At 31.3% G+C, this 14,036-nt stretch overlaps 1 protein-coding gene across 2 annotated transcripts in view; it reads left to right on the forward strand.

Moving 5' to 3' along the window:
- Positions 1-13,836, forward strand: part of LOC144842879 (beta-arrestin-1-like) — a 37,076-nt gene extending 23,240 nt beyond the window's left edge. Inside the window, exons 4-14 of one of the 2 annotated variants that reach the window (XM_078699453.1) lie at positions 2,350-2,410; positions 3,967-4,208; positions 4,663-4,762; positions 5,088-5,251; positions 5,679-5,839; positions 6,295-6,444; positions 6,737-6,820; positions 7,216-7,316; positions 7,812-7,872; positions 8,587-8,658; positions 10,167-13,836. In XM_078699453.1, coding sequence (XP_078555579.1) covers positions 2,350-2,410; positions 3,967-4,208; positions 4,663-4,762; positions 5,088-5,251; positions 5,679-5,839; positions 6,295-6,444; positions 6,737-6,820; positions 7,216-7,316; positions 7,812-7,872; positions 8,587-8,658; positions 10,167-10,266 — 1,296 coding nt within the window. In that variant the 3' untranslated portion in view covers positions 10,267-13,836. The remainder of the gene's footprint in view (positions 1-2,349; positions 2,411-3,966; positions 4,209-4,662; positions 4,763-5,087; positions 5,252-5,678; positions 5,840-6,294; positions 6,445-6,736; positions 6,821-7,215; positions 7,317-7,811; positions 7,873-8,586; positions 8,659-10,166) is intronic. The other variant, XM_078699454.1, reaches the window with a different exon arrangement.
- Positions 13,837-14,036: the final 200 nt, after the last annotated feature.

Genomic DNA, 14,036 nt, shown 5'->3' on the forward strand with positions numbered 1-14,036 from the left:
ACTTAAATTTGAGATGATAAATTTCCTGTCTGTAAAATGTTGTTAGTGCATTTTCTTTGCAATAAAGGCAATTATTATTAGCAATAAATTCATGCAGCACACTCTGAAATCGTGTTTTAAGATTGAAGAGTTTTCCACTCTTTATTAATTTCCTAGATTTCTGACAACACACCTCCCGAACAGCTATCTGTTGATGAATGGCCTATTTTTCACTGTGGTTGATGTGACCTTAAAACAGCGTTCCATTTCAGAGCTACAGTACAAACAAGACAGAATAGTGACAAAATAAATTATATTTTATTACATTTGTTTACAATAATTCCCTAACCATTGTATTTGCCTTCGACCCATGGTAACAGTTAATTATTTTATTTTTCGAGATATTTCAAATCAAATGTGAAGTCTTAAATGAATTCTTTAAATCTATTATACCATTTTTGGAACATTAAAAATGTCAACTAGTGTTTAAGAAGGATTTGACTGCTAACGTCATCATATAATAAAACAGCTATTTTTAGATTATCATTATATAATTTCATTGCTACAGCTTATTTCAAGTATAAAGACATTTAGTATTTATATACAGTGTTCACATAATATTTCATTGTTAGGTTTGTTTAATCATTTGTATTGACAAGCACCACTGTTGACAAGCAATATAACACAAACATTATTTATTGTAAATATTATTGTTGTAAACATATCAACAGCCAGAGTATACAGTGGCACAACACATGTCGTATTATGGAGGATTTGAATCATTGGAGGCAACAAAATGAAAAAAAAACTTAATGGGTGATTCCATGATTTCTGAAACGGGAAAGGTCACTAATAATAAATTTGAGAGGGAGGTGGGGTTACAGTAGCCCCCAAAAGAAGCACTCACTCATTCGTAATGGTAACCATTAAAGACACATTTTATATTTAAGTTTAATAGAAGTTACTGTAACTTTTCATTTTTGATTGCATCAAATCTTACGACGATTACAGTAATATTCACATATATTTATTACTAGAAGCCAGATTATACTGATAGTTAAATGGCAAAAAAAAAAGATTATTTGTTAAAAATTCATAATTTCGTATTGGTTGTCAAGGGATCTGTCCTTGCTTGATACAAAACATCATGTAAAAAAAAAGTATACACTATTTAAAAATGTGCTTCTTTCTCATACGTTATTATTATTAGGTCCGATAGAATTAGAACAGCGCTTAATCCATTAAAGCTTTTATGGACTATGTTAAGCTATCTGTACAAGACACAATGACTAAATTCATATTGTGGCCTTGCGACTTTCCAATAATGAACATTTCAATACTAGTCCTGATGGCTTTAAATGAGAGAAAAAACGTTGATTACATAAAATGCGGGACTTGTTTTGGCATCGGTATCCACCGATCAGTTTACAATATTAATTACAAAATTCATAAATATTTATGTTTAGTATTTGCTGACATTCTGATTATTAAACCTTAAATGGAAATAATGACCTTAAAGATATTAGTACATAATTACAATATATAGTATTAATAATTAATGGTCGTGTGTAGTACAGTAGCTGTATTCATCTGTCTTCATCCTCAACCTTTTGATCTTTCTCCTCTTAAGTTCTGTTTACACTATCCAGCTAGTTTAACAAAAAAAAGTGTGATGTGCCTAAGTATACCCAAATATGGTAGTGATATGACATCATCATGTCCATATATGGGCACATAACATAGTGTAGACAAAGCTTTATGTATGCTCTGCTCTTCATCTATATTTGTTTTCCTCCTACTTACGTTCACCTTTGATCCTCCTGATTTTTCATTTTGATCGTAATTATCTTCCTACTTTTCAACTCCCTGATTAACCTTCTGTTGAGCTCCATGTTTCCAGCTGCTTGACTTCCTTCCTCTTTCTTCCTCTTATTTTTTTTTTCTTTTTCTTCTTCTTTGCCTATTTGCTTTTCACCATTTCCTAATTCTAACTCCTCTTCCCTAATTTCCTATTTTCTTTCCATCTTCCTTTTTTCCAAATCCATTCCCAAAATTCTTCCTCAATTCCTATTTTTCCTTTTCTTATTCCTCTATTTCCTTTCCTCTTCCTATTCTCCCATTCCTTTACCTATTCATCTCCTTCATTTCTTCACTTTTTCGTATTCTCACTTCTCATACAAATCTTTGTTTTTGTTTTATTTCTATGTTGTAAATGCCTTTATACATTATTAATTACCAATAAAGACATTCAAAAATTCAAATGCAAAACTTCATATTCATCTCAAATTGTGATCTACTTTAAGCTATTCTATACATGATTTTTTTCAGTATTTTTCCACATTTCTAAATATTGGTTTGTATGTTTTTTAGATTACAACTTACTTGGGTAAACGAGATTTTGTTGACCATCTAACGCACATCGATCCAGTTGGTAAGTACATCAGATTAACCAGTTTATTTCCTCTAATCTTTACGATTACAAGTTAATTTATTCATTACAATTTCATCATATAACCATCATATAATTAGCACAGATTTGAATGTTGATTACTTTCGATACAAATTCCATAATTTTAAAATATTTTAATGAGATTTTCTATAATTAGTGGTGAAAATATTTACCCAAAATATGTAGTTGTAGTAATAATGGCTGCAATTATCGTACCCAAGTCTGTAATGGCTAAGAAATAAGAGAAAATATTACGAATTAAAATACGACTTGCTACCATGTAAATATGTTTCTTTTGTAATTGCCAATGAATATTTGCATTTTTTTATGCCATCATAATTGATGATAAATATGAAAATTACATAATTTTACCTCATACTACAGTATAACCCATCTGGCAATGAAATTGTAGAACATTTATTGTGTCCTGTTAAATGCACTCTTGGCTTGCCATAATTGCCAGTTTTGCAAATTGGCTATTAATAAGACCAAACAATTAAATCCTAAAACAATTGTGCTGTTTACAATTTTTATCTTTTTTTCAGAGTATGTTATAATTTGATAATTTAGAATTTAATAGCTTTTCAAATACGCCCACTCACAATCTTAGAATTGATTGAAATAATTTTAACATATGTCTGAAATTTGTCAAAATCTGTTCACAACATGCTTTTGAATATTTTCAATAATTGTTACTTTCATCAGATGGTTTTTTAATGAATACAATTTTTTTTTTTGTAACTGACATTATTACAAAGTCCATTGTGAGCATGAGCAAATGTCTGTTTAATTTTGAATGGCACACTCTGTACACCTGCGTCGATATTTTTTATTATCTTATCTTGTATTTTTTGCATATTTAAAAAAAAAAGAAATTATGGGTTCGTTTTTGTAAGAACAGTTAATAAAACAAATCATACTTTTTTTTTTTCTTTTTCTTGATTGGATCCATGTAAAAGATGTAACACATGGGTAGTGCATTCTATCACACAGTACGCAAATCTAAATTATTTAATTAATAGAAGTACTTCCTTTGGTACACCCCTATTCAGGGGACATCTCTTCTGTGAAACAAACAAGCAGAAATGAAAGCACTCAGAAACTGAGTGAAGTGCTTGGCAAAATACTGTACTGTATTTCGGCCATAATAAAAGATTACACATTTTTTTATTTGTGAAGTTATTATGAACCGATTTTCTTGAATTTCAATAGGCATGTTCTCTAAATATATACCTATTTACACTGAACAATTCAGATGATGAAAAGGTGAACTTGAAAAGGTGCTATTTTGCTAACAAACAAACAAACATACAAAGCTAGAACAATACTTTGCAAAATTCTGCCAACTAATACTGCTTTAACACTATGACCTATTCAGGGGACATCCTTATTAAGGGGACACTTTTTGGGTCCCAAAGGTTCTACTTCTACTAATCTATACAGATATTAAGCAAAAATTGATTAGTAACAGAATTTGCTGTTTTTTCTATATGATCTTTCATTCTATTTTAATTAATCAAGCAGTATTTGTTTTCTAGATGGCGTGGTTCTCGTAGATCATGAATATTTAAAAGATCGCAAAGTATTTGCACACGTGTTAGCAGCATTCCGATATGGCAGAGAAGACCTTGATGTTCTCGGTCTCACGTTTCGTAAAGATTTATTCCTAGCCTCCATGCAGGTGTACCCACCGATTCCAGATGAACAGAAACCTTTGACACGCTTACAAGAACGACTGATTAAGAAGCTGGGCTCGAGCGCTTACCCGTTTTGTTTTCAGGTAAGGAAGACTCAGATTTTGCCGTGTATATTGAATACTGTGTGTCTTTTTGTTTACAGTACAGTACATGGATTTTAATAAAGTCCACCGTTTAAAGATTATACTGATACTAATTATAGTATTACTAATCACTAGGAAAGATACCACACCCCTTTCCTTCCCCTTTTCAAGTTTTCTAATGTAGTTTAATACCTTGCCAGTATGATTCGAGTAATTTTGAAACCCCATTTGTATGGACGGGTACAATTGGAAAAAAATTGTATAAGGAACAACCGTACAAATGCTCTTTCTTATCGTATAAATATTTTCTTGTGTATTGCATTAACAATTTTGAAGTCACTTTATTATACATAATTCAGAGATACACATATCTGGATTGGACAATGTAAATAAAGCTAGAAGATATTAATTGTTTTAGCTGTTTAATTCAATACACTAAATTCTCAATTGACAGTTACCACAGAACTCACCATCATCGGTAACATTGCAACCAGCACCAGGTGATACCGGCAAACCTTGTGGTGTTGATTATGAACTCAAAACATATGTTGCAGGTACTTATTTTTTACATCCTTTACCATATCAAAAACTAAAGATATATTGTGCATAAAAACTTCCGAATTGTACATCAATAATTTGAGCATTGCTAATTGTTTTCATCTAAAGCTCTGTCGACACTATCAAACTTTATGTGGCAAAAAAATGTGATGTGCCCATAGACATGATGATGTCATATCACTACCATATTTGAGCACATAACACTTTTTTTTCAAACTAGTTTGATAGTGTAGACAGAGCTTTAGGCATTTTTATATATTTAAACATCACCAGTTGATACAGTCTTTTATCTAATCTTCATATTCTGCTTTTTATTGACAGAAACAATAGACGATAAACCGCATAAGAGAAATTCTGTAAGTTTGGCAATCCGTAAAGTAACGTATGCCCCGGACAAGACAGGACCACAGCCCACCGCAGAGGAGAGCAAAGAGTTTATGATGAGCCCGGCACCTCTTCACCTCGAATGCTCATTAGATAAAGAGGTAAGCACTGTAGAACCCCTACGAAGTGCCTCCTCATAGATGTGTCCCCTGCATAGGTGTGTCACAAAAGAGGGATTCTATTATATAATGAAAAGCCACTGTTTGAAGGTTGTGGCCTGGTGGTTATGATGCTTGGCTACCAATCCAAGGGTCCTGGGTTCAAGCCTGTCATATGTCAGGATTTTTTTTAATGACAATCTCCATTCCCAAAGACTTGTAATAAGACTTTGTTGATGTAGAGCATCTTGTGTATATGTTTGTCTTGTGAACGGGATTGCCACCTTTAAGAGGAATAGTGAATGAAATCTCTTATCCATGGCAATTTGCCTAAATATATAAAAACAAAAAAAAATAATTAAAGGTGGTACGTTTTTAGATTCACAACGTTTAACATAAAACAGATTAAATGAGCATTCTTATCTTTTAGATGTATTACCATGGGGAAAGCATTGCTGTAAATGTTCAAATAACTAACAATTCAAATAAAACGGTGAAGAAGATTCGTATAGCGGTACGCCAGTTTGCGGACATCTGCCTCTTCTCAACTGCACAGTATAAATGCCCAGTAGCTGTCTTTGAAACAGAGTCGTGAGTTTGTTGTTGTTTCTATGTGTAATCAACTTTTTATTAAAGATGTATTGTCCCCCAAAAACATGGAAAATGAAGATTAATAAAATCAGACTTTAAATAGGCCATTTTGCAGTTTTAATAAAGTTATTCACTTCTGTAAAAAAAAACAAATACAACAATTATTTCACTTATAAAAAGAAATGTTTAATTTTAACAAAAAGTATTTTTTTGCTTTAAATTACATTTTTTCAGGTGAATAATTGTTTTTTCTGATCCAGTCTTTGGTCAAAGTGAATAACTATTATGTGAAAAAAAAATGTATCTTTACTCGATGACAATATTCTAAACTTCTGAAGTCTATCAACTACTGTACATAATAGAAAGCATAATGTACATTATAGAAACCAATTATACTAGAGACTAGATTTATTAATATACCCTTGAAATAATTAATATTCACAATTGTTTTATAGTGCATCTGATGGCTTACCAATCAAACCAAGTCAGACGTTGTCTAAAGTGTTTTATATCACTCCATTGTTGGATGATAATAGAGATAAACGTGGCCTAGCATTGGATGGAAAACTAAAACACGAGGATACAAACTTAGCATCATCAACCATGTAAGTATGTTGCGCCCTCACACGTTTCCGAATGCGTTTACTGCAATAACGTATTTAGATTAGGTTTATAAAGCTCTGTCTACACTATGAAACTTGGATGTGACAAAAAAATGTGATGTGCCCAAATATGGACATGATGATGTTATATCACTTCCATATTTGGGCATATCACTACCATATTTGGACATTACATCATCACATTAATATTTACTGCAGTAGAACAAATACAAGACTCAAAATACTTAATTAACTTGTAAATACAGTAAAAGAATTAAATGTTTTTATTTTTCAGATTGCGGGAAGAAAGCCATAAAGAAAATCTGGGAATAATAGTACAATATAAAGTGAAGGTGAAACTAGTAGTGGCATATGGAGGGTACGTATGAACATTTTGCTCTAGGTTGTCATATTAACATGCTTCTCTTATTGTGCTAAGCCTAGCTCTTTGTAGCTCACACAACCCTGGTGTAACCAGGCCTATAATCATCATCTGATGAAATACTGAATATTCTTTTATAATTATACTATCTTATTACATGTGTTCAATTAACCAAGACATAATGTATTATCGAACATTGATTGGAATTTAGGCTGAATCATAAATAAGTGAACTATAACTATGGCTCAATGTACACATAGCAGTTGATAAGACATAATAAATCAAAAAGAAAAAGCTCACTAAATAAATCACACTTAAAATAAAATTGGAATGATTTTTGTATGTTATATGAAGTTTGCTCAATAATAGTACTGTATATTATTTTTTTATAGTGATTTGTCTGTTGAGTTACCATTTACACTCAGTCATCCGAAGCCTCAAGAAGAATTTGAGAAACCAGTGCCGACAGCTACTGACGAAACAGAAACACCAGGTATTTAGGCCTATTATCAAAGATTGCTAATCACATTCACTGTTATTCGCTCTGTCTACACTATCAAACTAGTTTGAAAAAAAAAAGTGTGATGTACCCAAATATGGTAATGATATGCCATCATGTCCATATATGGGATATATGGGCACATCACATTTTGTTGTCACATAAAGTTTGATAGTGTCAATCAGGGGTACATCCAAGAATGTTGTCTCTCAAAAATAAATAGATAGCAAAGATATGATAATTTTATTTTAGCCGTCAAAAGGGGTAGCTTTCACCCTAAACAACATGCTTGCCAATCCGAAGGTCCAGGTGCATTCTGACCTAGTGTCGGGGTTGTAACTCGCAACTCTTTCTACAGTACTCCCTTGGACTCATATAAATCTTTATCTTTAATCTATAAGCATGATATAGTTTATCCATCCTATAATTGGTAACTTTTGTGCTGCTAGATGTATGTGAAATAAAATTTAAATATTTTGCTTTTTTCAGATACAAGCAAAGAGCAGGAAGTGCCCCCTCTTGATACAAACCTCATTCAATTCGACTCCAGGTTTGTAAATAATTTTAAATCCATTTTAACCTTCTTTCAAAATGTAGAGGACGTCTTCAGGCTTAGTAATAAGTATAACAAATATTTTTTACAGAGATTTTGTTTTAGGAAAATAGTCTTGATAATTAATCCAATAATTTTGAAACTTGTCCTGCGTCCTTCTTTTCTTTTAAGCTCTGTCTACACTATCAAACTAGTTTGACAACAAAATTTGATGTGCCCGATTATGGTAGTGATGATGATCATCATGTCCATATATGTGAACATCATTTTTTTTTCACACAAAGTTTGATAGTGTAGACAGAGCGTTAAGCATGGTATACTAATTTGGTCAATCCTGAATGTATTGTGAAATTGATTCTGTTTATTCTTTATTTTATTTTATATAATCTTCATAAATTTTATGAAATGCGATTGATCTAATATGTAGCAGTTTGTGCATCCCATTTGAGAAAGGTTAAATCGTTTAAGCTTTGTCTACACTATCAAATTTTATGTGACAAAAAATGTGATGTGCCCATATATGGACATGATGATGTCATATCACTACCATATTTAAGCATATCACTACCATATTTGGGCACATCACATTTTTTTGTCTAACGAGTTTGATAGTGTAGACAGAGCTTTAGTTATAGCATGTTTAACCCTTTTTCTTTTACTAATGGTATACTCTTCTTTATTTGAAATTGTTGTTAACCCGATCATATGTAGGCATGATCCTAATAAAAGAGCAAATAAATATTGCGTTGGAAAGACGATGTCATGTGGCATGATATCTAACAGGTAGATTATTGTTGCATGTTGCTGTTCTTCTTCGTGTACATTTTCTGTGTATAGGATAATATTAATTGGAATATTGTAAAAGCTCGACAAAAAGATTAGTGTAAAAAAACAAGCACAGATTGTATTACATTTTTTGTCTGCACAAAAGCCAAGCCTTTGCCTTTTAGATTAAAGGTAAAGCCCTACTCATTTTGAACGTAGGAAATGAGCTGTTAGGAGGTCATTTTACTAGCCTTGGTACAGCCTTGGTAGTTCCTTTCTGTGCCTCCTTATCCACCCTAATATTTTTCAACTTGGTACTCATTTACAGCTGAGTGGACAGGGAGTTCTTACCAGGAGTTGAACCCTGGTCTTTATTATATGCTAGAACCTTATTGTAATTTATTCATTTCCCGACAAAGGACTATTTATTTATCACTCACAGAAACCATGCACTTAACTTTGTGATTTAATATCTGAAAATGAAATAGATTGAGTAGGTGTCACACTTTGTTAATGTCATTCTACAGTTGCAATAGATTGTGCTCAATGTTGTACACTTCTCCACATAATTGTATTTTGAGAATATTTGTTGACTTGTCCTGATATATTAGCAACACAATGCTATATTATTATGAACACATGTTGTAGATAGTGTGTATGTTTTGTGAACAACAGCTGTTGGGTGGTGAGGGGGTTGGTGGGAATGACAAACAGTATTAACTCAAATGTTGTATTGACTAGACTTATTAATGTAGAATTGCTATACAGTGGATTTTCTACAGTATCATAAGGCCACTACAGACAGGCCGGTCATCCTCAAAATGTTTGCATGTTATAACATTGTCATCAATTTTTCAACACTGATCATCATTGTCACAAGTCACATGTATTTCCGTATTTAAAACTCACTTTATTTGAGGACACAAATAGACACAAATGTTTTTTCAACAAATAGATGTTCAGATGTTGTTTCTTGGTAGGTGGTAAATTTGAACACATTTTTCTTGTGTTAATATTGTCACATAAATGAGTAGTTTTTGTCAGACCAAATTGGTGCACAGTTTTATGATCATTCATATATTGTATTGATATGTTTAGAGTAATATGTTTGAATGAGTTTTAATTTATCAAAGAAAGATCATAGTGTCATAGTACATTCATGTTACATCTTTTTATGCACATTTTTTTTTATTTGTGTAGTGGAATGGGCTTTTTGGGTATGGTGTGCCAAAAATATAATGGTTGAAAAGGGTATGGTGTGCCAACCAATATCATGGTTGAAAAGGGTATAGTGTGCCAACCAATATCATGGTTGAAAAGGTTATGGTGTGCCAACCAATATCATGTTTGAAAACGGTATGGTGTGCCAACCAATATCATGGTTGAAAAGGGTATGGTGTGCCAACCAATATCATGGTTGAAAAGGGTATGGTGTGCCAACCAATATCATGGTTAAAAAGGGTGTGGTGTTCCAACCAATATTATGTTTCTTCATCAGCGAACTAATCTGTACTTTTTTTTTCTAGCGTGGAACCAACTCGGCAAGACGAGGATGATGATTTAATCTTTGAAGATTTTGCCCGTCTTCGTTTGAAAGGCGTCGAGGGAGAGGGAACCGAAGCTTAAAGTTGTTTAGCGTGAATGACCGCACATTTCACAAATATTATTATATACAAGCTTACACTAAAATTGTCTAGTGTCAACTTTAACTTAATTTTAAAGATTTTAAAATTCAATGTTTCAGTGATAGTTTGTGAGTTTTAATGGTTATGTCATAGTTCACAGTGATGTCATATGTGATGTCATAGATGAGGCTACATGTGATGTCATGGTTCATGGGTGATGTCATAATGTAATATGGGATGTAATCAATGTCATGATGATGTCAATGTTTATGTTATAAATTATATAATTTTGTATGTTGTAATGTCATTTTTATGTCATAATTTGAAGCAGAGATGATGTCATAAGTTTTTGTGATATCGTCTGTGACATCATCATGATGTCATAATCTTGACATCTAGGTGCTGTAAGTGACCAGCTTCTATTTTTATACCTGAAAGGTAATTGTTGGAGATTACAAATGTGAATTTACTGTTCTACAATTATTTCAGTAGGAAAAAAAATAATAATTTAAATCTCAATATTCAATCGCCGATAAGATTTTAAATTTTACCATTGCAGATACTTTTTAAATTTGTTTTTGCAATAATATATATATATGTTATTTTCATATTTACAACCTAATGATTAACAATAGAATTTTCAAATATTATTTTTTAGATACAACTTCATAAATATAGTTTAAAAGTTCAAAAACATAATGATTTATTTTTAGATAAGATAAAGCAACAATTAGGATCAAATTTCGCCTGTAGAGTTTATATTTTCTTATTAGGCCTATGAGAGTGTTTCAATAAAGGTGCATTAATATATGTATATTAAATGTTTAGAGTTTAAAAATCCCAGCATATCATGTATAGGTGTGGACAAGCTCTCCAAATTGAGTGAATTATTGTTGGACGAAATATTAATCATATTAAATTATTGATCATGAATAGGACCATTGGGATCACCTTGATTGGATATTGTGATCAAAATGGTGGTTTGTGATCGGCATCTGTTTACTGTGATCATCTGCGTTTACTGCGATGTATTCACTATAGTAAATAATTTCTTTAAATTTGTATTTTATATTTGCTTATTAATCAAGCCACTGGTTGTCTTTATTTGTGATCATCATAATAAGGTAATCATAACTTGTTGTGATCGCTGTGATCATTCATTGTGCATTAAATTAATCATAGTATGGACATCATCGTATGTGATCACTTATGGGTTTTCTGATCAGGGTCTGATAATAATGTCCCTTATTAGGTTGTAATAATAGAGGTGTCCCTTAATAGAGGTGTCCCTTAATAGGGGTGTCCTATAATAGAGGTGTCCCTTAATAGAGGTGAACCTTAATAGGGTGTTCACAAATGTATAGCCTGCTGTTCTGCACCAGTTCACAGTGTCATGGCTTATCATTATTTATTACTATGTTTTTGTAGTTTTTAGATAGGGTGCTATCAAAGAGATTATATAATTTACTAGAGAGTGAACTCCTTATAATCACAACTCAAAAACAGCTGTCATTTTGGGTAGTACCTCCTTTAAAACACTAGTTCTAGCTCTAGTACATTATATAATCTCTTTGGATGCAATTGACCATTCCTACGTGATGTTAGATAAGTTAATGTTTGTTTTCAATTTTTAGTGTTTGCAGGAAATTATATTTGCATCTGACTTCTAAATGTTGTAATTTAATGACAATTGTGTTAAGCATATTAACTGAATCTCTCTCTGGCAATTTTTACAACTTAGTGAAAGCAATCACACATTCAACAACGTTTGTAAATTCCGTTTTAAATTTATTCCATAATTATTTCATGTTAAATAAATTACTAACAATATTTTATATTGTAGAGATTGGTTGGGATTTCCCTGTTTTAACATATCATATTTAAACCATAAACTTATCATTTACTATATTAATATAAGATGGTCTATAGATCAACGCAATTTACTACTTATTTGAGAAATTTTAATTAATATTCTTTTCCTTAAATATATTTGCTGTTATTGCCCAACTATTACAAAACTTTTGATGTGCCACAAAATAGGACTATGCATTATGTAATTTTTCCATGTCATTGTCCAGCTCTGTAAAATCGATTTACATTTGTTTTTACAATGACCAAAAAAGATTCAAATATGAATGTATGTGATAACAAAAACCTGGACCTAGAATCAACCAAATTGGGTCCGATGACTTGATAACAACTGACAAATCAAACATATGAATAGTACATCCATATGATGTCATAAGTTGTCGTAAACCAAATCTTCTGTAGAATAATATATTACCATATTCTACTTTTTTTTGGTCATTATTGTCAATATTATCATAATCATAAACAACATTTATTTCCAAAAATAGTGGCATCATCTAGAAAGCAAAATGCTTGTCAGGGACACCATTTACAAACTGATAAAGTGAACAAAACAAATATATCACAGATATATATATAAACAAATCAGGCAAAGAACATTAATTCTAAACCGCCCGGTGATATACTGAAATTTAATTAATTAATTTGAAACGATAAAGATGAGGAAATCTGTGAGAATGAGAAAAATAGAAAAACAGATATATATATATATATATATATATATAATTACAACAAAAACTAAATATTCTTGGGTAATCTAAGTGAACAGATATATTTAAATACAAACGAAACTAATTATAAATAGTATTGGGTAATCTAAAAATTACTTATCTATCACTGGTGTTCATCCCATTTATTGATATTACAAAAAAATGTATCTTTTCTCATATCATTTTTAGTGTAATTTACATATTAGAACATTGTATAGTATTAATAGTATCCTTTATCATTTATATTAGTACACTGTTATTATATTACCATATGCTGTTAATATTAAATTAATGGTTATATTAGTATAAAATGTATCATGTATTTATGAGGGAAAATATCATGTATTATAATACCATATTGTTTCCACTATGTGGGATTTTAACATAATATCTCATAGAATTGGATAATGATTTGAGTAAACTGTAAGGCATGTAAAGAGTGGTTATTTTGTCACTGCTGCCCAAGTTGTCTCCGAAATTAGAACATTTTGCGAAAACGGAGTATAACTGTTGTAAAGTTAATAATGGAATCATTAAAAAAAATTGATATTGAAAAAAAATCTATAAGAAATATTTATTAACCAATGAAATTACTGGTTTACTCACCCAGTTGTTTTTGCAAAATGACGAAAGCTCATTTAAGTTTGAGTCTCTGATGAAGCAAAGTAGCATTATGAACAGTGTGGACACACACTAAAGAACTTATTTTTACATTGTAAGTCCGAATAGAGTCTTGCCTATGCCAAGTGTAATTAAAACACAGGCAAATATATTTAACTATTTCCATACTACCTGTCAGTATGGTAAATTATTATTACTCAATTCATTCTAAATATTTAAGAAAGAAATTCCTTCTACTTATGTGTTTGTAGAGTAACTGCTGATCACTGCATTGTATTGAATTGTATGTAACCTGTCGAGCAACAAGTGAATTAGTAGCTATATTTGCATTAAGTTTGTGTTTGTGGTATTAAATTGTAGCGTACTGGCAATTGAATGACATGTTTTTTATTTTGTTTTCTATTCTAATATTGCAAAAAACATTTGTTTAAACAACATGGACTCAAAATATATGACAATTCAATTTTCTTTACTAAAGAAAGGATTTCTGACAAAGGAACAAGCAAAAAACATAATCTCATGCAGTATTTTGCACCTTTTGCGCGCCATAGGTTATAATTGCTGCTTGTGG

Source organism: Antedon bifida, chromosome 5 (assembly GCF_963402885.1).
Source record: "Antedon bifida chromosome 5, ecAntBifi1.1, whole genome shotgun sequence".
Lineage (NCBI taxonomy): Eukaryota > Metazoa > Echinodermata > Crinoidea > Comatulida > Antedonidae > Antedon > Antedon bifida.